The following is a 21608-nucleotide window of genomic DNA, read 5'->3' as shown; positions in this document are numbered from 1 at the left end:
CTAATCCGAGGAGAAAGCTTTGGTTAATGATTATGTATTGTTATTTCTGTTATTTAAGTTAAGAATAAAGGCAGAAATAGGGAATATTTGGACTTTAATCGGTGCGGATATAATTTGTTCAAAGTACGGTGGAAAGTCAACCTGCTTACAGTGTGATTGTAAGCGAAGTTAATAAGATTGTTTGTTAGGGCAGAGGTTCTCAACCTTTTTCTTTCTGAGGCCCCCCCCATGACGCTCTGTACCTCGGGGGAACACCCAGCACCCCCATGTTCATCCCTGTAAAATGAATGTGTGGTATCCAATGCAAAGTTCGTTATGTCAGGTGTCTTTGGAAGGCTCATGAAGCACTGAGCATTGTTGTTACAGTAATGTTATAGTGATGTTATAGGTTATAATTTCATGTATGTAGTTATGAGGCTGAAAATGTATCCTCATGGCTTAAAATAAGCCCAGGCAAAAACTCTCCAAGAGCAGAGGGGCAGTTCACACCTCATTAGGGCAGGTATGGGACAAACGCAGCCCAGCCTCACAGGAACAAAGGACACTGGCATAGGCAGCAACAAAAGGATCTGTTGGACTCTCGAGTGAGCCACCCCCCTTCCTTTGGCCAGTTTGGGACTGCGATGAGGTAATGCTCACCTGACTCTGAAGGGGGTGGGGGGAGAAGCCAAGTGGGAAGAAAGAACACAATAAAAGGGAGAGACATTTGCCATGCTCTTTCTCTCTTCCACCTACATCTACAGATACCACACCAAGCGACTGAAACGCTGATCAAAGGGGAGAGTCTGGCTGAAGAGCAATCAGCCAGCCTGTAGTGAGAAGCATCAAAGTTTTTAAGGACATTGAAACTGTTAAGATCAGCTTAGAATACATTTTGCTTTTATTTCATTTGACCAAATCTGACTTGTTATGCTTTGACTTATAATCACTTAAAATTTATCTTTGTAGTTAATAAATCTGTTTGTTTATTCTACCTGAAGCAGTGCATTTGGTTTGAAGTGTGTCAGAGGCACCAGTTGGGGTAACAAGCTGGTGCATATCAATTTCTTTGTTAAATTGATGAATTCATATAAACTTGCAGTGTCCAGCGGGCATAACTGGACACTGCAAGATGGAGGTTCCTAGGGTTGTGTCTGCGACTGGAGATATTGGCTAGTGTCATTCGGTTGCACAATCCAAGGAGCAGCTTACATGCCAGAGGCTGTGCGTGAACAGCCCAGGAGTGGGGGTTCTCACAGCAGAGCAGGGTAAGGCTGGCTCCCAGAGTTAAGGATTGGAGTGACTTAGCAGATAACACCAGAGGGGAACATCACGCCCCAACATGCTATAAAAACTCCACAGCCCACCTGTGCCACAATAAATGGTTTTCTGCATATAAAAGCCAGGGCTGGCGGTAGGGGGTAGCAAGCAGGGTAATTGCCTGGGGCTCCATGCCACAGAGCCCCCCACAAAGTTACATTGCTCAGGCTTCAGTTCAGCCCCGGGTGGCGGGGCTCAGGGACCTGGGCTTCAGCTCCATGCTGTGGGACTTTGGCTTTCTGCCCTGGGCCCCAGCAAGTCTAATGCTGGGCCCCTCTTGGAGGCCGCCCTGAAACCTGCTCGAGGCCCCCTAGGGGGCCCTGTGGCCCTGGTTGAGAACCGCTATGTTAGAGAACATCACCCTGTAACTATAGATAAGTTGCTCCACATTATATAAGGCTTGAAAGATTTTGCTGAGCTTAAGGCTAAATTTAATAAACATCTTTAACTGAATCCAGGAATATGATGACTTTTATCACTCCCTGTATTTAGTACAGATCTTCCAAATTTCTTTTTTGGTCTTTCTAATGCTCCTCAGGCTTACCAAAAAGCTATGTATTCAGTACCTTGCAGATGACCTGGTACTGTTTGGAATACAGATGTTGTTGGTTTTGCTGCTAATGCAGAGGAGCTAGAAGGAGAATGAGAAAATTTTTGATTGATTTCAAAAGAGGATTAAAATTGGACAGAAATAAATATATTCACTCCTATTTCTCCTCAGATGGTGTTTAGACTGATCAAAAGAAATTGGAAACTGTTCTTAAGGCTCCAAGACTGGAGAATATGTAATTAGTGCCTTAAATTCTGGGAATGTGTGGCTTCCTTATGAAGTTTATTCCAAAGTATATAAACATTAGTCAGCAGAGCTGTTCTGAAATCAGGAAAGATATTGAGTAAGAGTGGAATTCTAAAAAAGAATCAGCTTGGGAGCTAAGAAGTGCTATAACCAAAGAACTGTGCGTAGCATAACTGGATTCACCAACATTTGTAGTAGCTGATGATAGCCTTGCTGATTTATGTGCAGTTCTGCTCTAAATACATAATAATAGATCAAAAATCATTGATATATGCAGTTGCTCGCCAATAAGCAAAAAATAGCCTTTGGCTATGTGTTGGCTATAGAATATTTTCACATGTATCTCTAGGGACATACATTTATTCTAATGACTGATTCACTTTAGTTCTCAACTCCTTTTCCCATTTACATGGGGTCACAGGTGTCCATGATTATTCACTCCTTTTAATCCATAGCACGGGTGCACAGGTCTTGGAGTTCCAGTCCCTTCCTCTTCAAACTTCTCTTGACAGTGTCTTTCCATTGTATCCTCTATCCCCCATGTCCTTTCTTGTGGTCCAGTTCTTCTCATACTTTCCCTGCTGGTTGTTCTTCATGTATTTTCCATATGTCCAGCCCACCTCAAATGTGCACTCTCCGGACCATCTATCAGTGACAGTCCCAAGTTCATCTTCCCCCAACTTTTTTCATGCACACTGTTCACCCTCCTCTTGCCTGCCATTCTCCTCAATATATTATTTTCTACAACCTGTATCTCCTTTTCTTGCATCTCCATAAGAGCCACTGTTTCCAAACCATAAAGCAGGCAGGGACAAACACATATAGCATACACTTTTCCTTTCAGTTTGTTACTTACTTGTCAGTCCCACAGTACTCCTGCCACTTTTTTCACTGCTGTCCATGCACATTGGCTTCTCCTCTTCAATTATCCAGATCTCTCTCAGTGGCACTAAGTGTACTTCCCAAGTACAAATTCTTTCTTCTGATTTTGCTTCTCTCCTGAAACATCAATCAACAACTTTTCTTCCACCTTTCCTACTTGCATAACTTCAGCTTTCTTTGTATTTACCTTCAAAACTTTGCCTTCAAACACAGATGCCCATTCTGATACTATATTCACCACTTCTTCCTTCCTGTGATCCAAAAGGGCCAAATTGTCAGCATACATTAGTTTTCTCTTTGTCTTCTCAGGCTTGGTTCTCTTTCGAATTAACTTCATAAGGAGGAAAAACAAAGTGGATTTAGTACACTGCCTTGTCTCAATCCCACCATCATCTCAAAACTTGGAAATTCTATGCATTGTTACCTGTTGACCCTTGCTATAGCTCCTCTATCATCTCCACTTCTTGAAGTCCCCCTCCCATCCATTCTAATACTCCAAATACCAGGTTGGTGGAACCAAGTTATATGTTTTCTCAAGATCAAAAGATGCTACATAGCAGTTACACCTTCCATTTATCATTCTTTCAAACTTCTGTCTCATTGAAAATATTGTGCCAACACTACTCCTTCCCTTCCTAAAGCCACATTCTAATGACTGATCATAACTGTATAACTCACATGCTAAAACCTAACAAAATCTATTCTGATTCTACATAGAATCCACTGCCAAAGATGGAGAATTCCATCTATATGATTTTACCATTGAACACATTAGAGGTGAAAGTAATGTGGCTGATGCTTTGTCACATCCTTCTCCTCTAGAACCTGCATCCGATCAGCCAGCAAAAGACTATGTGTGATAGTTTCATATGCATTGCAAATATGGAGGCATCAGAAAGAATGGCGTACAAAAGACCGAATGACTTGAGCAAGTTTCCCAGCTTTCCCCAGTTGTGCGGAGCTGAGAGCAGGACCACAAAGGTAGCAGCTGCAGCTCCCTGATTCCAAGGCCAGTTGTCCTTACCTAGCCACCTGCCAGTTGGGGATCACAATAATAGCAGAGGCACTCTGGCCATACCCCCTCCCACTTCCAGGAGACACCGAGGGCAACTGTTTCTTTCAGTTCTATACAACTGGGGTCTCCCTCACACTGGGGAAATTCCCAGCAAGGGAAATAGGACTGTTTTCTGACCTATTTGCATTGCCACAGCAGCTAAAAGGGGCCAGACTGCAACTGAGAATCTGACCTATTGTCTCTATTCTTTGACATTTACACAATGAGCCACAGCTGTACACTGTCAACATCTTCTACCTCTGGAGAGGGAGGAAAATAAAGATTACTCATCTGCTGTACATGTTTCCTTCTGCTGAATTCTCAGTGGATTACTCCTCTCCTGTTCCATTTTTCTTTCCTCTTTATTTGTTTCTTCTTTTCACCACAATGAGCTGCCTCCCCTCCCCTCTGGGTTTTATATTTAGCTAGAAACCAATTAAAAAAAACATAGGAACACAGAAATTGTCAAACTGGATTAGACCTAAGGTCCATCTAGTTTAGTATCCTATCTACAACAGTGACAGTATCAGATGCTTCAAAGGAAGGTGTAAGAACCCTGCAACTTCTTGAGGAAGCAATACCACTCAGCATATCTATATCTATATATATTGCTCAGCCATAATCTCCCCCAATATTAGGTTTCATTCTTATCTCTAATCATTAGAGACTGGGTTATGCCCTGAAGCAGGAAGTTTAATTTCCCCAATAAAATTTGTGTTATCGTGAACTATTATAACTCTAGATAGTCTTGTTAAAATGTTTATTTGCAGAACTACTGACAATCAGCAGAAGGCCCATTTGGATATGAAGGTGACATTGCTCTCCACAGGCCTCTCTTGTGCGAACATTGTTGAGGAGGTATGGGTAAGCTTGCCCTGCTGGTGCTCTTCCTGAACCTATTTTGTGGATAAATGGAAGACTTCCCTTTCCTGGACTGCCAATCTGATATGTTTCACAAGCACTACATCCACTTAACATTTTTTTAGATAATAAATATTAATTTGAACCCCAGGAAAACAACTAAAATTAAAATAAACCGCCCACATCATTTTTTCCTCTTATACTGCAACATTTCAACGCTATACTTGGCCAACTAACATTGCAAGATCATGGCCATCTTGACAAAAGTTGACCTGGACTCAGTTATTCATGCCTTTGTCACCTCTCGGCTGGATTACAGCCATACAGTAGACCTGGGCATGAAAACTTCTGTGCTTAGGAAACTCCAACTGGTACAAAATGCGGAAGCACATCTTAGTAACACTGGCTACCACAAACACGTCAAACCTCTCCTCTGTTCTCTGTGCTTCTTGCCAATCCTGCAAGTCTTACTCCTGGAGTGGTTTGAAAATGCATCTGAAGAAGTGGGCTGTAGTCCACGAAAGCTTATGCTCTAATAAATTTGTTAGTCTCTAAGGTGCCACAAGTACTCCTGTTCTTCTTTTTGCGGATACAGACTAACACAGCTGCTACTCTGAAACTTGAAAATGTGTGCTCTGCCACAGCCTCAGGGAGGGTTACACAGCCAAGTGAACCTGAATGGCCATTAAAATCTTGATTACTAGCCGCTTTTATTGGGTTACCTCTTGTATCTCAGAACTAGATGTAAATTTCCTGTGATAACCTGTGTAGCGATAAACTTCATCCAACCACAAGAGTGTGCATGTGAGAGGATTGCAAATCTCTTCCGCCAAACCAGAATTAGCCGGTATGTATCACTGGCACATGAGAGAGCGTGTAAATCTGAAATTGCCCTGGATGGATACAGGATCATGCAGAAGACGAGCTGTTCTGGGGGCAAAAGGGCAGCGATCGGCCGCAGCCTCCTACCAAAAATAAGCCCCAGTCCAGCACCCCCCGGGCCAAGGGGAGGGAACCGGCGGGGCTGGCGCGGGGAGGCTGAGCGGAGCCTGGGCTGAGGATGATAGGCAGGACGGCAACAAAGCCAGGGGCTTGGAGGAAAGCAGCAAGTTTCGGCGAGAGCCGGGAATAAAGCCCTGCGAGCCGAGCGGCAGGGCTGGCTTGGGCCCCGAGCGGTGAGTATGGCTGGGACGGCGCGCTCCAGGGGCGGCTGCTCTAGACGCAGCGTGGACCAGAGGGGCTGAATCGCACCGGGACATGGCGAAGGGGCAGGATTTGTGGCACGGAGCCGCATCGGGAGACAGGGAGGTTCCGGCAAGGGAAGCTCAGCTCAGCTGAGTGGGGAGGCGGCACCGCTTTGTTTGTGGCTCGGGGGGAGACGCGCTGCTGCAGCAGCGGCGAGGTAACTAGCGGTCATTCTTTGTGCTACCGTCAGGCAGAGGGAGGGTGCAGCCTGCAGGGCCGGTAACCTGCCCGAAAGCATCATCACGGCTCCTCCGCCCCTGGAACTCTCTCCCGCGGACTGCGAAGGAGCAGCTCACTCAGTGTCCTGTTATTTTCCTCCTTTCTCCCCCACACTCAGGGGCAAGCGTTAACCCCTTTGCATTCAGTGATCTCTAGGGTCTGCCGGCCTCTGTCTGTGTGTCTGTCTGCGGAGGCTGAAGTTCTGAGAAACTCACTATGTGGTATTACTTTCTGAGTCAATGGTCCTGATTTAAATTTTGGGGGGACATAGGATCTGAATCCTGGAAACCTCACATGTACAATCTGGAAAAAATAGGCATCTCCAAGACTATTTTCTGAAACCATTTCCACAACAAACATTTCATTGGATGTAAGGCCCTCCTTTACTGGACTCCAATGGGAGAAAAAAAAATCTGTTCTCAGATCTTAGATCCATATTCTGCTTCCCCTAATAACCATGTTACATGCTCCTAGGGAGAGAATAACATCAGGAACAAGATCCACCATACAGATCCTATAACAACATCAAAGAGTGAGAAAAATAGCCAGAGAGCAAGAAAGATAGTGTTGTAGTTGAGGAGCATGGAGACCTGCGTTCCTGCTCTGATTCTGCCACAGACTTCCTGCATGACCTTGGCCAACTCACTTAGCCCAACATTTTCAAAAGAAATCTCCGCACTAGATTTGCCTTTCATGCAAGTGAAGACACCTTAGGCATGATTTATCTAAGTGCTGAATATTCACATGTCCACTGAAGTTAATGAGGTGTTAACCTGAAAATCAGACTATATGTGTTTCAGGCTGGGCAACCAAAAATTAAAGTACCCAAAATTGGAGGCCACTTTGTAAATGTCACCTTTAACTTTTCTATGCCATGGTAAAATGGGGATATTACTATTTAGGGTACCCAGCTGGGGTGCTGTGAGGCCAAATTCGTTACTATTTATAAAACAATTAGAGTTCTTTGATGGAAGTTGCTATAGAAGTGCAATATTCTATAATTTTAACATTAAAGATAGTCAACCACTGGAACAGGTTACCTGGGGATATGGTAAATTCTCCATCACTTATTGTGATGTTCCCCTCTGGTGTTGTCTGGACCAGTGATCTGCTAGGCCACTTCAATCCTTGACTGTGGAAGCCAGCCTTACCCTGCTCTGCTGTGAGAACCCCCACTCCTGGGCTGTACACGCACAGCCTCTGGCGTGTAAGCTGCTCCCAGCTACTTGCAAGCAAATGACACTAGCCAATATCTCCAGTCCCAGAAACAACCCTAGGAACCTCCGTCTTGCAGTGTCCAGTTATGCCCGCTGAACACTGCAAGCTTATATGAGTTTGTCAATTTAACAAAGAAATTGATATGTACCAGGCTTGTTATACCAACTGGCGCCTCTGACACACTGCAAACAAAATGCACTGCTTCAGGTAGAATAAACAAACAGATTTATTAGCCATAAAGATAGATTTTAAGTAATTATAAGTTAAAACATACCCAGTCAGATTTGGTCAAATGAAATAAAAGCAAAATGTATTCTAAGCTGATCTTAACACTTTCAATGTCCTTAAAAACTTAGATACTTCTCACCAAAGGGTGGCTGGTTACTTTTCAGTCAGGGTCTCCCCTTTGATCAGTGTTTCAGTCGCTTGGTGGTGGTGATGTCTGTAGATGTAGGTGGAAGAGAGAGAGCATGGCAAAATGTCTCTCCCTTTTATCATGTCCTTTCTTTCCTCTTGGCTTTGCTCCCCTGCCTTCAGAGTCAGGTGAGCATTACCTCATCGCAGTTCCAAACTGACCAAAGGAAGGGGGGTGACTCCCTTTAGAGACTAACAGATTCTTTTTTTGCTGCCTAGGCCAGTGTCCATTGTTCCTGTGAGGCTGGTCTGGGTTTGTCCCATCCATGCCCTGATGAGGTGTGAATTGCCTCTCTGTTCTTGGAGAGTTTTTGCATGGGCTTGCTTTAAGCCATGAGGATATATTTTCAGCCTCATAACTACATACATGAAATTATAACCTATAACATTACTGTAACAATTACTATAACATCACTATAACAAACATGCTCAGTGCATCATGAGCCTTCCGAAGACACCCAACATGACAAACTTTGCATTGGATAGCACACAATCATTTTATAAAGATGAACATGGGGGTGTAGGGTGTTCCCCCAAGGTACAGAATGTCATACTTATACTCTTTAAATCAAGACTGGATGTCTTTCAAAAATATATGCTTTAGTTCAACCACAAGTTGTAGTGCTAGATGCAGGAATCACTGGATGAAATCTAGGGCCCGAGTTATACAGGAGGTCAGAGTAGATGATGATAATAGTTCTTTCTGGCATTAATATTTATTAAACTATTAATTCACCCGAGAAGGCAGTTAACATCATGCAAAAGTTGCTTCTCATTCTCCTCAATGAGTTAAGTGAGATGGGCAGACACCTGACAGTCCTGCATGCAGAACTCCCATGAGACTTTATGAGTCCTATCTAGTAGATGACACTGCTATGTTGGGTGCACACTGGATGAGGAGCCCTTGAAAATCTAGCCTTGTTTCACAGAAGGAGTTGCTAGGTGCTGAGCACTTTGAAAAATCTGGTCCTTATTAATGTGCCTAAATGGGAGCTGAGCTCTTTTGAAGATTTGGCACCACTTATGGGCGCTGAGCATTTGAAAACTGATTCCGAGCTCTTCTGACTGGCTCTTAGAAGCTACTGCCACATCCAAACCCAGTCACAGGTGAAGGGAGTCAGGATGGGGGTATCATGCTTTGTTGTTGTGACTGTGGATCTCACAATCTTGTTTGCTTGGGGGAAATATGTATTGCTTTGCATATAAGCTGTTGGCACTTGTGCTATAATTTCTTTACGATTTTGCAGTTGCAAAGAGTCTCCTCTGCTTTTCTGGCTTCTAAGGTACTACATTCTAGTGAGATACATCCACAATGTAATAGGTCAAGGGTGTGCTGAGTCATGAGTGAGGAGAGCAGCCAAATGTCCAATCCTAGCTCTGTTCAGCATTTGAGAGTTTGCACAAGTATTGCAAGTGACCTTTCCTGCTTGTGGATGTATTTACATACAGATTCTGGACTAAATATAAACATGAAGGGAGGTTAATAGTGCAAAAGTGAGAAAGAATCCAGTTCATAGAGGGTAAAAATAAGCATTTCCCTATTACCCAGGGCTAATGGATGTTGTTGCAAGTCTGGCACTAACTCAGATCACTTTGTTATATCAGTTTATTTGTCTGGGTCCATCCTTACTGTTGTTAAGTGAGCAGTTTCTTTGCTATTGTAAATAGGATGAGTATCATTGCTGGACATAAGTCCCACTGAAAAAAATGTTACTGCTTTAAGTTATTTTTGTTTTAAATTATTTTAAAAATATTTAAATATTAAATAAAAATTATATTAAATAAATAAAAAATAAATAAAAATATTTAAAAATCACAACATTCATTCCTGTCAAAAAAGAAAAAATGACTATGTACATTATCAGTATTTAGGAAGTTTGATATAATGTTCAGTGAATATATAACCCCCATATAGATAAATCAAGACTACTTTTTCAATGACTAGTGGTTTGGGGTGCCTCAATCTTTGGGCAATCTGAGATAGTTTATAGGGCTTGACTGTGAGAGAGCAGGTGCTGAGCATTTCTGAAAACCAGGCCCTTTAAGGTGTTTCAAACTGTGCACTCAAAACTTATGGCACTGAAATTTATTTTTGAAATTTAGGCCATTAATATCACTGTGTGGATTCCATACAAAAATCTATGGAAAAGCTGTACAGTTAAGCACTTGAGATCAGGAAATACAAAAACTAGGGTTCCATATTCAACCTTCACAGATTCACACTTATGGGCAATCTTTAGTGACATGATGAGATATTATTTCTGAAACAATAAATTATAATGTCAATCATACATTATTTTCTACAACCTTAGACAAATGGTGTAATATATTGCATTTTTTTCATCCTTGTATCCCTCACTATGTTCATTACCATAATCATTCAGTAGATCTCTATTGACTTAGACTTTTTATACAATTAGTTCTCTTCTCTCTTGTGTATGGGCCAGATCCTCAGCTGATGTAAAACAGAATAAATGGAGCTACACTGATTTACATCAGTTGAGGATCTGGCCCAATGAATTTCAATATAGGGATAAACTGAGCCTTTAAGCCAGGGATCTCAAACTCAAATCACCACGAGGGCCACATGAGGACTAGTACATTGGCCCAAGGGCTGCATCACTGACACCTTTTCATATAAAGATACAAAAGCCCTCCTCCCCCGCCCAACCCCACTCCACCCCTTCCATGAGGCCCTGCCTTTTCCCACCCCTTCCCCGCTCCCATTCCAACCCCTTCCCCAAAGTCCTCACCCCAACTCTGCTCCCTCCCTGCCCCTATTCCAACCCCTTCCCCAAATCCCCCCCCTGCCCTGCCTCCTCCCCTGAGCACGCGGTTTCCCGCTTTTCCCCCTCCCGCCTGGAAAGCGCTAAGTGCCGCCAAACAGGGAAGTGCCTGGAGATAAGCAGAGGAGTGGGGACGTGGAGCGCTGGGGGCACGGCGGGTGAGGGGAGCTTGGCAGGCGCAGGAAATAACTCCGGGGGCGGGGGGGGTGGAGCAGCAAATAACTCCGCGGACTGCGTATTTGAGATTCCTGCTTTAGGCTCACTGAGCCCTTTGTAAAGGGTAGTGTGTAGCTTTACCACGCAGGAAGAACTCCAGGAAGGAACTGTAACTCAGAGGCATAATCCCTCTCTTCTTCCCCTGTTGCTTTGAAGACAAGTGGTTATTAAATCACTTTACTCCTTTTCAGGGTACATCTGCTGGTGCCTGACCATTTCCACTAGCTGGTGTAGTGGAGCACAGCTATGGCACTCCCCAATTCCTCCAGACCATTTGATTGTGAGGGGAAGTATGGAGTCCCTGCTCTCATGCACGTAGTGGTCTTTATTCCTTCCTACTCCCCTATGTGGCCTGGTGAGGACTAGTGACAATCTAACCCATAATCAGCAGCCATGTATTTAGGTTTGTCTTTCAACTAGCAGCGCAAGCTTTTTTACACATAATTCAGTGAATGAGGCATTTCACTGTGGAGTTACCTCAGCTGAACACAGACGTGTTCCTGAGTTGCAGTGCAGCCGGTGAGGCAGTTAACTATGAAGGTAACTGAGCTACAAACTTAGACCACTTACATATGCAAGCAATTTTTCACTATTGTTTTGTTATACTTAATCTATAGTATATATTGTGCAAGTCCAGCTTTCTGTATATTTTTCATATAAGTGACTAATTAGCTCTGACTGGCACACACACACTAGTATGGTGTATTGCAAGAAGCTACACATGTACTGGAAGAAGTAAATGATCACATAATTAAAATCAGTGGCCAAATCTTCTGTTAGTGTAAACCACTCTTAGCTCCACTGACAACACCAATTTACAACACCCAAGGAACTAACCTTATATCATGATGCATATGTAAAAGGGATCAGAGTTAAGGTAGGGCTGAATAACCTTGACGTCTGCATTTTTTAAAATTCTGATTACTTAATCTGCTAAATATAGTTTTTATGTAGAGGCAAAACATAAAAAAGAAGTTTTGCTTTTGACAACTTTGAAGCTCTGCTGGCTTGCAAATAATTGGCAATAGCATGTGTAAATGCCATAATCTGGAAGTGTTCGGATAGCCACTACCAGAACTCCCTGCCCCACTCATTAGAAGGTCTGCAGGAGGGAACCTCTTTCCTGGGCACTTTAGGAAATTCACAGGAGATAATTTCTCACTTGTAAATCTTTGTGGAACTTTTAAGGTGCATCAGAATGAACTTCCCTCCTGCACATCTTAAAAAGTGGGTGAGATCCCTCTTTCAACCCCTGGCAGTCTTTATAATAATTTAAAAGCAGGCTTAATCAAAAGTGATACAAGCCACAAAAGTGAGATCGTGGAATAGTGTTGCCATTTTCATAATATAATAAAAATACTGTAATGATAAATAATAATTAATAAATAGTGTGTAATAAATAGTGTGTCATAAAAACAAATTTTATATTTCGAAGATCACTCTTCCAAGATCTCACTTTTGTAGCTTGTATCATTTTGATTAAGCCTGTTATAAGACAATGGTCCTATCAGAGGCACCAGTAGAAAAAAGGGGTACAGGGGCAAAGCCCCCATGCACCCCAGGGCCTGGGGGGGCACCACCAGAAAAGTGGGGAGGTCCACGGGGGCCAATGGAAAAAAGGGGAGGGACCCGTGAGGGGTGGGAGGGGCGCCGACAGGGGGTGGCACATGACCCTCGTCGCCCCCCCGTAATGGTGCCTCTGACTCCTATGTTTCATTGAGGAGTATCACACATGAAACAACATGAAGGTATTTAAGAAGCCAGCTCAAATTGTTCCGCCTACTCAAGCATTCAGGTATTGATCAGTCCAGACAAACAATGCACATTACAGCAAAGCTTAAACTTGTTCTTCATAATAATTTAAAAAAATCACTAGCAGCCTATTTAATTTTAAAAACAGCAAAAAATATCCACCTCCCTTTCTATTTCGTATACGGAGTGGTGAAGTTTAAATCTCCTCAGTGTGATAGATATGCTTGCTTTGCTCTGCTTAGCTCTTGGAAGTCCCCAAGGTGCCATGCTGCTGGCCCCGTGCTGCCCGGGGTCCCTATGGACAGCTCTGTCTGCCATTAGAGAATTTTTTCCCCGAGAACCCCCGTAACAGTTTGTGAACCCCAGTTTGGGAACCATTGCCCTAGTGTAAAATCTTGAGTGATGTCACTGATCTACAAACTGCTGTATTTGAAAACAGAATTTAACCCAGAAGGAGCCCTGATATTGACATAATCCTTTGGCAATGGGCACTTACACTTTTCTTTATCAAAAGCTTCTTACTAATTTGAAAATAAAATTTAATACATGAAGTCTATAAAGTTTCAACAGTTCTTCCCAGTCACTATAGAAAATATTTTTGTCCCAGGGCAGCTACATTTTTTCGTAGGTTGTCAGATTGCTAAGTTAGCACAGAAAAGCCCTCTACCAGTGCTCCTCCTAAGATCCATTGGATGGAGAACCACTCTACTTTACCCTGGAGTTTTGATAACTGTTCATGTAGATAATTTAAGTGGTACCACACATTTTGCTGTGTTACAGTAGACTTCCAAGTGTACCCTGCTAAAAATGGTTACTGCCTATTCACATTACACTCAGTCCAGCTTCTTGATTGCTTTTAGAAATGGGAGGTGAAATACAATGACAAAACTCACTGCTCTTACTTTATAGATTTTTATTTATTTATTTTTGTAAAATATCATGGCCTGAGGGAAGGAGGGCAGTATACATATTGAAGTTTGCTTTGAGCAGCAAAATGCCTAAGGTCAGTCCTGCTCATAATACTACTGTAATACTTCATTGCCATGAGCACTGCTTCATTATAGTAGCTTGTCCTGTCATATTTGCCTATGACCCGTTAATTTTATTTGTTGATTCTTATTTTTTGGCATTAATGAGACACTGTACAAGTTCAGAAACAGTTGCAAACTACTCTTTGCTTTAATGAATTTAGATGTTTTGGACCCAATTTTCCTTTCATTTATAGCAGTGTAAATCCAGAGTAACTTCGCTTATTTTGGTAGAATTACTCTGATTTATACCACTGTGAATCAGAGCAGAATTTTATCTAGTGGGCCAAATTCTGTCCTCCTTTATACCTATATAGCCTTACCGATGTCACCATTCTGTGGGCTTTGTCTTGTTTGTGCCTTGCCTATTATTATGTCTCTGCTGTTGTTGTTTCTGTGTTGACTGTTGTTTGTGTAACGATGTCATTGAGATGTACTAGAAGGCAACATTTGCTCCATTGAATTTAATGTATCATTAGAATTCTCCAGGAACTGGATTTTGTTAGTGATGAATAAGGTCTCTTATTTATTGAAAAATATCACACATATACATAAGTTATGCATTTAATCTTTTAAAAGTAGCTATTGTTTCAAGAATCATATTATACTATTAAATGGAGTACGTGGAAAACCACCAGAAATTGTTTCACTGTTTCTAATATATTTTCTTTTGTCCGTTTCTGAAGCCACTTCCTGTTTCCATTTCTTCAGGGTGGAGAGAGAAAAAACACACATAATCTGGTAACTTGTACCACTAAAGTTCCCAGTCTCCATGGAAACCTCTGTGGTGCTCCATAGTATTGTAATATTTCAATACGTCACAGGATAAATGGAGAGTTGGTTCTGCATCTTGACTCGTTCAGTTAAAAATTGCCTGTGGAGTCACTTGAAATTATTCTTATTATTTCTGGGTTGTGCTCTTCATTTGTGGGGACTAAAGAACAAACCAAACGTCAATTTAATTTATTTGAGACCAAGTCCTCCATACCTTGTGCACCCAAACCTTCCCACTGTGCTAGATTCTGATCTACACTGACATAAATTTGGAGCAACTCACTGATCTCAGTGGAGTTACTATGGATTTACGACAGCATAACTGAAAGCCTAACAATATAATTATACACCTCTACCCCCATATAACGCGGTCCTCCGGAACCAAAAAATCTTACCACACTATAGGTGAGACCACGTTATATCGAACTTGCTTTGGCCCCCTGCTCCTTGTCCCCTGACCGCCCCCTCCACAGACCCCCATCCCTAATCACCCCCAGGACCTCACCCCCTATCCAACACCCCCGCTCCCTATCCCTTAACTGTCCCGCCCCCTGACAGGTACTCACCGGCAGCGGCGGGAAGCGGAGCAGCCCGGCCCCAGGCTGCTCCACTCTGCCAGCTCCCAGCTGCAGCGCTCCACTTCCCGCCGCTGCCGGTGAGTACGGGGGCCTCCTTTCCCCAACCTCCCCGCACTCACCAGTGGCGGGAAGCGGAGCACCCCGGGGCTGGGAGCTAATGCACTGATCCGCAGGAGTGCTGCTTTACCGCGTTGCATGCGAACCCGTTTTATATCGGCTCACGTTATATCGGGGTAGAGGTGTATACCATACTGACTTTAATCGGACCTTGAGTTATGCAAGGAAGGTAAGATCAGGCCCCTGCTCTATAATTTATGTAAGCAAAACATCTCGAAGATCACGGAATCTAAATATTTTTTCATTATTTTCTTCTTTCACCCTTGTCCCATCAACACGAAAAATAATAAATCCCAAGATTACCATTCTTTCTGCAGAGAAAACCAATTGTAATCTGATTTATCTTTTATTTATTATTTCCTTTTTATTAAAAGCTTTAGAATTTTGAACACAAGACACAATCTACTTGTGGATCTGGGCCAAAGTGACAAACAAGGCAAATTATAGTCAACACACATACATTGCATAGATAAGTACAAAAACCAGAAAGATACAAGCAATATACACACAGAGTGTGTTTTATTTTATATGTGCATTTTATATTTAAACTTATTGAAATGCTGTTATTTTACTGAAAACCACATGAAGGCACATTGAAATGGAATTGTGAAAATATGGCTATGGTCCAAATTTGTTATAAAACTGTTTCATTTTTAAAAAAATCATGATCTAAATCGTGCCCCAAGCCCTCCATGTGTAGCTGTCATCCCTCCCACATGGGAGAAAGGGGTACCATTCACCTCTGCAATACCATCCCTGCTTCCTGAAACCCAGGAATGTGTGGGGGAGTGGAGTAGGCAGGGCTATCCTGAGACTGGCTAAAAGAGATGAACATCATAATCCCACAGATTTTCTCATGGAAAAGCAGTACGTAGAGGTGGTCAAAAAAAATTAGAGCTTCAAAAATGTAAATTTTCAAAATATTTCAATACAAAAAATAAAGAAGAAACTTTGAAAAAAATGTTTGTAAAATCCCCCTCCCCCATTTTTGGAACTATAGAGCTGGTTGACACTTTGTGACTTTTCAAAATGTTGAAAATGCAAAACAAATTCAGAAATATTTGTGCAACATTTTTTCATTTTTTTACCAGCTCTAGCAACATAGATCTAGCCGGAGGCTCTCTTACCTATTTACTTGTAGAAGTGGAGTTAAGATTGCGGCTGAATAATACTGCCCTGTGGTCCCCATACTGTTCCTGTATGCAGAAACCCCAACAAATGCTGGAAAATAGGTTGGGGAACTAGTTTCATCTAAACTGTTAAAAAATAAAAACAAATAACTATTACAAACCTGTACCTGTTTTCTGTGCATACTGAAAGCATTTATTTTGTTTGTTTCAGAATACTGTGGGGAAAATGTGCACCACTCAAGAAGATATTGGATATGATTTTGAAGATGATTCAAAAGATAAGACGAAGACATTTAAGCCTAATCCAAACATTGATGGCGGATGGGCTTGGATGATTGTGCTTTCTTCCTTCCTTGTACATATACTCATCATGGGGTCACAAATGGCCCTTGGAATACTTAACATGGAATGGCTTGAAGAATTCAGTCAAAGTCGAGGCTTGACTGCATGGGTTAGCTCCCTTAGCATGGGTATTACATTGATCGTAGGTATGTTCCAATATAATTATATTGCAAAACTATATAGGTTTAACATAGTATTCTCCCCCCATGCCAAGTATTTTCTTGCACTATTCAAATATGGTAACTGAGTAGGCCATAGTGTTCTTGGACTGTAGTTTTAAAGTCACGAGGCCAAATTCAGTTGTCTACCATAGCAACTGATTTGGGCTGTGGGGCTAAAAATAGCCCCCTAGACATTCCCACTTGGGTTGGAGTCCAGGCTTCAAGCCCCTTCTTCTGGAACTTGGGCTCCAGGCCGAGCTCTAAGGTCTTCACTGCTACTCTTAGCCCTGCAGCCCAAGCCACACAAGCCTGAGTCAATTGACCTTGGGTCTAAGCCTTGGCACCACAGGCTTTTCTTTGCAGTGTAGACATACGCTGGCATGTGAGCCATGTGGTCAAAGGGAGGCAGGGAGTAGCAGTGAAGCTGGGGGGAAACAACAGTGAGGCGAGGAGAAAGATATATGTTACATGACTGCCTACTGCTCTGAGTGGTGCCAGCTAACTGCCTGTTGGGTTGGTCTGGGCTGAATCAGTTGGCAGAAGGATCAGGAGTGGGAGAAAAATAATAGTCCCTCCAAAAAGCTTGGAATCTGTCTTAGAGTCTGCTTGGGAGGTCGAGAGGTAAGGCTGGAAGGAACAGAATTAGGGACTGATTCTTCACTATCTGAAGCTTTGTGCTGTCATTTACACATGTGCAAAGTCTTATACCCACTTTACACAAGTGTAAAAGATAGCACAAGGTGCAAGGCAGTGTAGAATCATATTTAGAGTCTGTCTGAGGTGTGTACCACTAGAAAGAACAGCCTGCCTGGAAGAGGGGGGCTTGGAGAAGATGGAAGAGTCCCTAAAAGACCCCAAAATATTAGTGTAGCTGGGTCCCATTAAGTCTTAGTTCAACCCAGAAAAAACTGGTATATTCTCTGCTCGATGTAAGGTGAAATGTCTGTTGATATTGTTGGAATTAGGTGTACACATCCTACATGATTAAACTCTGTGCAATCTCAGTTACTTCAACGGGGTGCCAAGGAGTCCAAGTCAGGGCAGGATTTGACCAAACCCCACAGAGGGCAAGGTACATCTTGAATCATGCTAGGACAGTCCACATTTCCCTGTATCTTCCTAATACTCAGAAACTGTAGTTTATTTTTGGTCTTCAAGAATGAAAGGCAAACAAGTAACTAAAATATCTTTTAGTTGAAATATTGTCAATCATTAATAATTAACAATGATTAACAATAAAGATAATTTGGGATAAAATTAAGTTCCAAAGTCTCAAAGGCTTCTAATAGTTAAAATGTCATTAAAATCACTAAAGCTGTCAGATCAGCTTCAACCACTTATCCTCTGTGCTTATTTACATATTTCTTTGTCAGAGTTTTACAGACAGGCCTCTTATTTTCAGCTGAGTGGTGGGATGCACCACCTGCCTCTGCAAAAGTTGATACCATCACTAATACTTAAATCAGTGCAGGGAATGTTGCTCTCTTTGCTGTTTAAAGGATAGATAGATAGATATTGACTTTCAGAGATCTGTACAGTGACTAAGCTAATCTAGATCAACAGGGTTGCAGAAGCAATTCCAGTCCTTCTCCACCTGCCAGGTGTATTTGTCTGTTGCATGTATGCCTGAGAGAGAGCTTTCCAGATCTGCACTCCCAGGGATATAAGGTGCCATATTTTGGCTGTTAAACAGACCACATTTATTTGTTCCCCCTTCACCTGAGTGTAAATAGATTATCCTATAATACCTGTTACGGGCTCTGTGACACATTTATAAGGGTGGTTAAATAACAACATCAAATGGGATCAACAGGACAAAGTGCCATGATAGATTAAACAGAAAGTTCTATGTAATCACAATCCATAACAAGCAGTGTAGGGCCATCCACTGAGTCTGAATCACTAACATCAACAGTTTAGGAACAATATTAGAAGACACAGTGCAATTTAAAAGACTCTGACATCCTGCTGAATCTTATAATTTTGTTAGGTACTCAGGTACCTAGGTAGAATAAAGGCACAATTTTGTTAAATCAGATGCAGGAATCACATTAAAAAAGCAAAACATACATCTCATAAGCAAAGGAACAGGATGTTTATGTGCAATAATATCAACCACTGCACAAGATACAAATCTTACTTCATGACTACTAAATACATAGCAGAGGACATTCTACAGATATGCATGGTCCTGAATGTGACAAAAGACTTATACTGTGGATGTTGTTTTCACTGTACATGGTGGAGTTCTTTCACCATGGTATTTGACAGTGGTTCATAGACTACTGTCATCTGCCTCCTCACTAAGTTTGCTGGGTGTCATGATGCTTGACATTTCTGAAAGTTGACATGAGGATCAAGGATAGTTTAGAGTGAAACATCTGGGAAATGGATTACATCATTCACAAGTTTCCCAAATTTACAAGGTGTTGAGGGATGTACAGTATCCTTCAAAGAATGACCAGAATCAGCTTGATATGATTGATTGCTAAATTATACTCTGTGACTTACCATTGGCAAATCCATGTGAGTAGGCATATAGCTACTCAAATGTGCTGCATTGGCAGTGGAGGTATACTGGGGTGTTGTAGCTGGCAGGCCCTAGATTTTAAGTGTCAGGGAGCTATTGAAAGGGTGTTCCGGAGAGCTCAAGAGTTTAGAATTAATTTTCCCTGCTGTCCAAAAAAGCCCATCTGTTGATCTTTAAGGCATGGAACAAGGCCCATCTTTTCTCAAGAATTTAGTTAATGGGGAATGGACCAATTATGTTATTAAATTCTACGCATGCACGTAAGTCATAATAGAGTACATTTTATACATAAGTAAATAAATAAATAAATAAATAAATAAAATTATCTCCACCTCTCCAGAGGCTGTGAAATAGCAACAAATCAAACTAAAGGGTGGATTTTTACTGTAAGATTTGGCCTTCATTTTCACACATTTTGAGACAGCACAGTGTTTCTCAGCTGTACTGGATAAAATGTTTAATTTCAGCTGGATCCTCACATCTCTGGGAGAGAGAAAGCCAATGTGAATGTGGTCCCTGAGTTGAGCAAATCCTTCTTTAGAGCATGGAAGCAGACATTGCAACAGACAAATTAGTTAGTCTTCTGCTTAACTCACATCTTGCCTAATGAATCCCCTGAGGAATGTAGATTCAGTGGCTAGAATCTTCATTCCACCTGAGAGTACAGTGTGGGGGGAGGGGAATACTGCAGGTAGAGGGAGGCAGTTACCGTTCCCTCATCCCAGAGGAGCAGGGGTTGGGGAGAGTAGCTGGGTCAGGGAAGCAGCTACACCATCATTGCGGACTTTCCTCTAGCAGAGAATTAAACTGCTGAGGGGGAATTCTTTGCTGACCGTTTTTCGTTAATTTGGTTGCAGCAGCATGAAGTGGATTTAGGAGCAGGATTCTGTGGTCTACTAAGTGTTTGCATTATCATAAGCCACTGCAGGTGAAATAAAGAACTTTGAATTCAGGTATTGGCAGAGTTATTAGCCAAGGGTCTAGAGGGGTTTACTGAATGACATTTTTGAGGGTCTAAAGGGGTTAACAGGAAAAAAATAATCCTTTTAATTGCATTTAACAATTTCAATTACACTGTTTCATATTTTGTTTGAAAATGATAATTAAGGCTTTTAATAAGTTTCACAATAAGGGCTTTACACAAACCTTTTAGCAAATTCTTCTTCATGTTCTGTGACAGGTCCTTTCATTGGTTTATTCATTAACACATGTGGGTGCCGCAAGACAGCAATAATTGGCGGGATCTTGAATACCCTAGGCTGGGTATTGAGTGCCTATGCCTCAAATGTACATTACCTCTTCATTACATTTGGCGTGACTGCTGGTAAGCAATATTTATATTTGGAAATTCTTTTAAATAGTGTCTTCTGGCAGTCCATTTGCTGAGAACATGAGAGAAGCTAAGATCGTTCTTGGGTCATTTTAATATTTGATTTTTTTTAAACTTCTGATAAAGTGATTTTAGGTGGGGAAATGCCATTTAACAATTTTTCTTTTAGTTTATTCAGCTTGCACAGTCAGACTAATGTTATTGTGCTATAGTTTTAGACATAATAGGCAAGGTTCTGCTCTCACTTTGAGGTCAGTGGAGTTATTCCAAATTAATACTGATGCATGAGATAGATTGTAGTCCAATGGGCCTGATTTTTATTCCACACCATTTTTACATTAGTGTAACTCCATTGTCTTTAACAGAATTATACCAGTGAAAGTGAGAGCAACATCAGATCAAATGGCTATTTTTGTCATGCAAGTTCTATCATATAGCATGTGAAGATGTTTTGTCAGTAGTGGGATGGCATAGAGGTCACCCAGCTATGCCACCTTTCAGTCAGGGATGGCACCACAGGCTGGTCCTGCCTTGGTTTATAAACAAGTCCAGAAAGACCTTTTTTAGTCAGAGGGCACCCCCTCTTCCAAGGGTCTCATTTATTAGTAACAGTCATAAGCATAACTAGGACCTTACTCAGATACAGCGGGGGCATTTGTCATCTCAGGCTCAGTCCAGCTTAGGGTTACCATATTTCAACAAGCAAAAAAGAGGACGGGAGGAGCCCCGCCCTAGCCCCGCCCCTGCCCCTCCCACTTCCCACCCCCCCAGAACCCCCAACCCTCCCCCCGTTCCTTGTCCCCTGACTGCCCCCTCCTGGGACCCCTGCCCCTAACTGCCCCCCGGGACTCCACTCCCTATCTAAGCCTCCTTGCC

The 21608-nt window shown here is 42.2% G+C and overlaps 2 protein-coding genes across 5 annotated transcripts in view; one reads left to right on the top strand and one right to left on the bottom strand.

Annotated features, from left to right (window-relative positions):
• Positions 1-21608, bottom strand: part of FBXO36 (F-box protein 36) — a 118713-nt gene that overhangs the window by 5837 nt on the left and 91268 nt on the right. Inside the window, exons 5-6 of one of the 3 annotated variants that reach the window (XR_008446211.1) lie at positions 16367-16495; positions 14405-14704 (exon numbers count right to left, since the gene is read on the bottom strand). Coding sequence is in view for 1 of the 3 variants with exons in the window: in XM_054039934.1 (XP_053895909.1) it covers positions 16491-16495 (5 nt within the window). In the remaining 2 variants the exon portion in view is untranslated. Of the gene's footprint in view, positions 1-14404; positions 14705-15603; positions 16496-21608 lie in introns of those variants that run through there. The other 2 variants (XR_008446212.1, XM_054039934.1) reach the window with 2 other exon arrangements.
• Positions 5773-21608, top strand: part of SLC16A14 (solute carrier family 16 member 14) — a 35883-nt gene continuing 20047 nt past the window's right edge. Inside the window, exons 1-3 of one of the 2 annotated variants that reach the window (XM_054039930.1) lie at positions 5773-6067; positions 16581-16857; positions 20583-20726. In XM_054039930.1, coding sequence (XP_053895905.1) covers positions 16596-16857; positions 20583-20726 — 406 coding nt within the window. In that variant the 5' untranslated portion in view covers positions 5773-6067; positions 16581-16595. The remainder of the gene's footprint in view (positions 6068-16580; positions 16858-20582; positions 20727-21608) is intronic. The other variant, XM_054039931.1, reaches the window with a different exon arrangement.

The sequence above is a fragment of the Malaclemys terrapin genome, chromosome 9 (genome assembly GCF_027887155.1).
Source record: "Malaclemys terrapin pileata isolate rMalTer1 chromosome 9, rMalTer1.hap1, whole genome shotgun sequence".
Lineage (NCBI taxonomy): Eukaryota > Metazoa > Chordata > Testudines > Emydidae > Malaclemys > Malaclemys terrapin.
The sequence above is the reverse complement of the archived record's forward strand: the minus strand, read 5'-3'. Positions and strand labels throughout refer to the sequence as shown.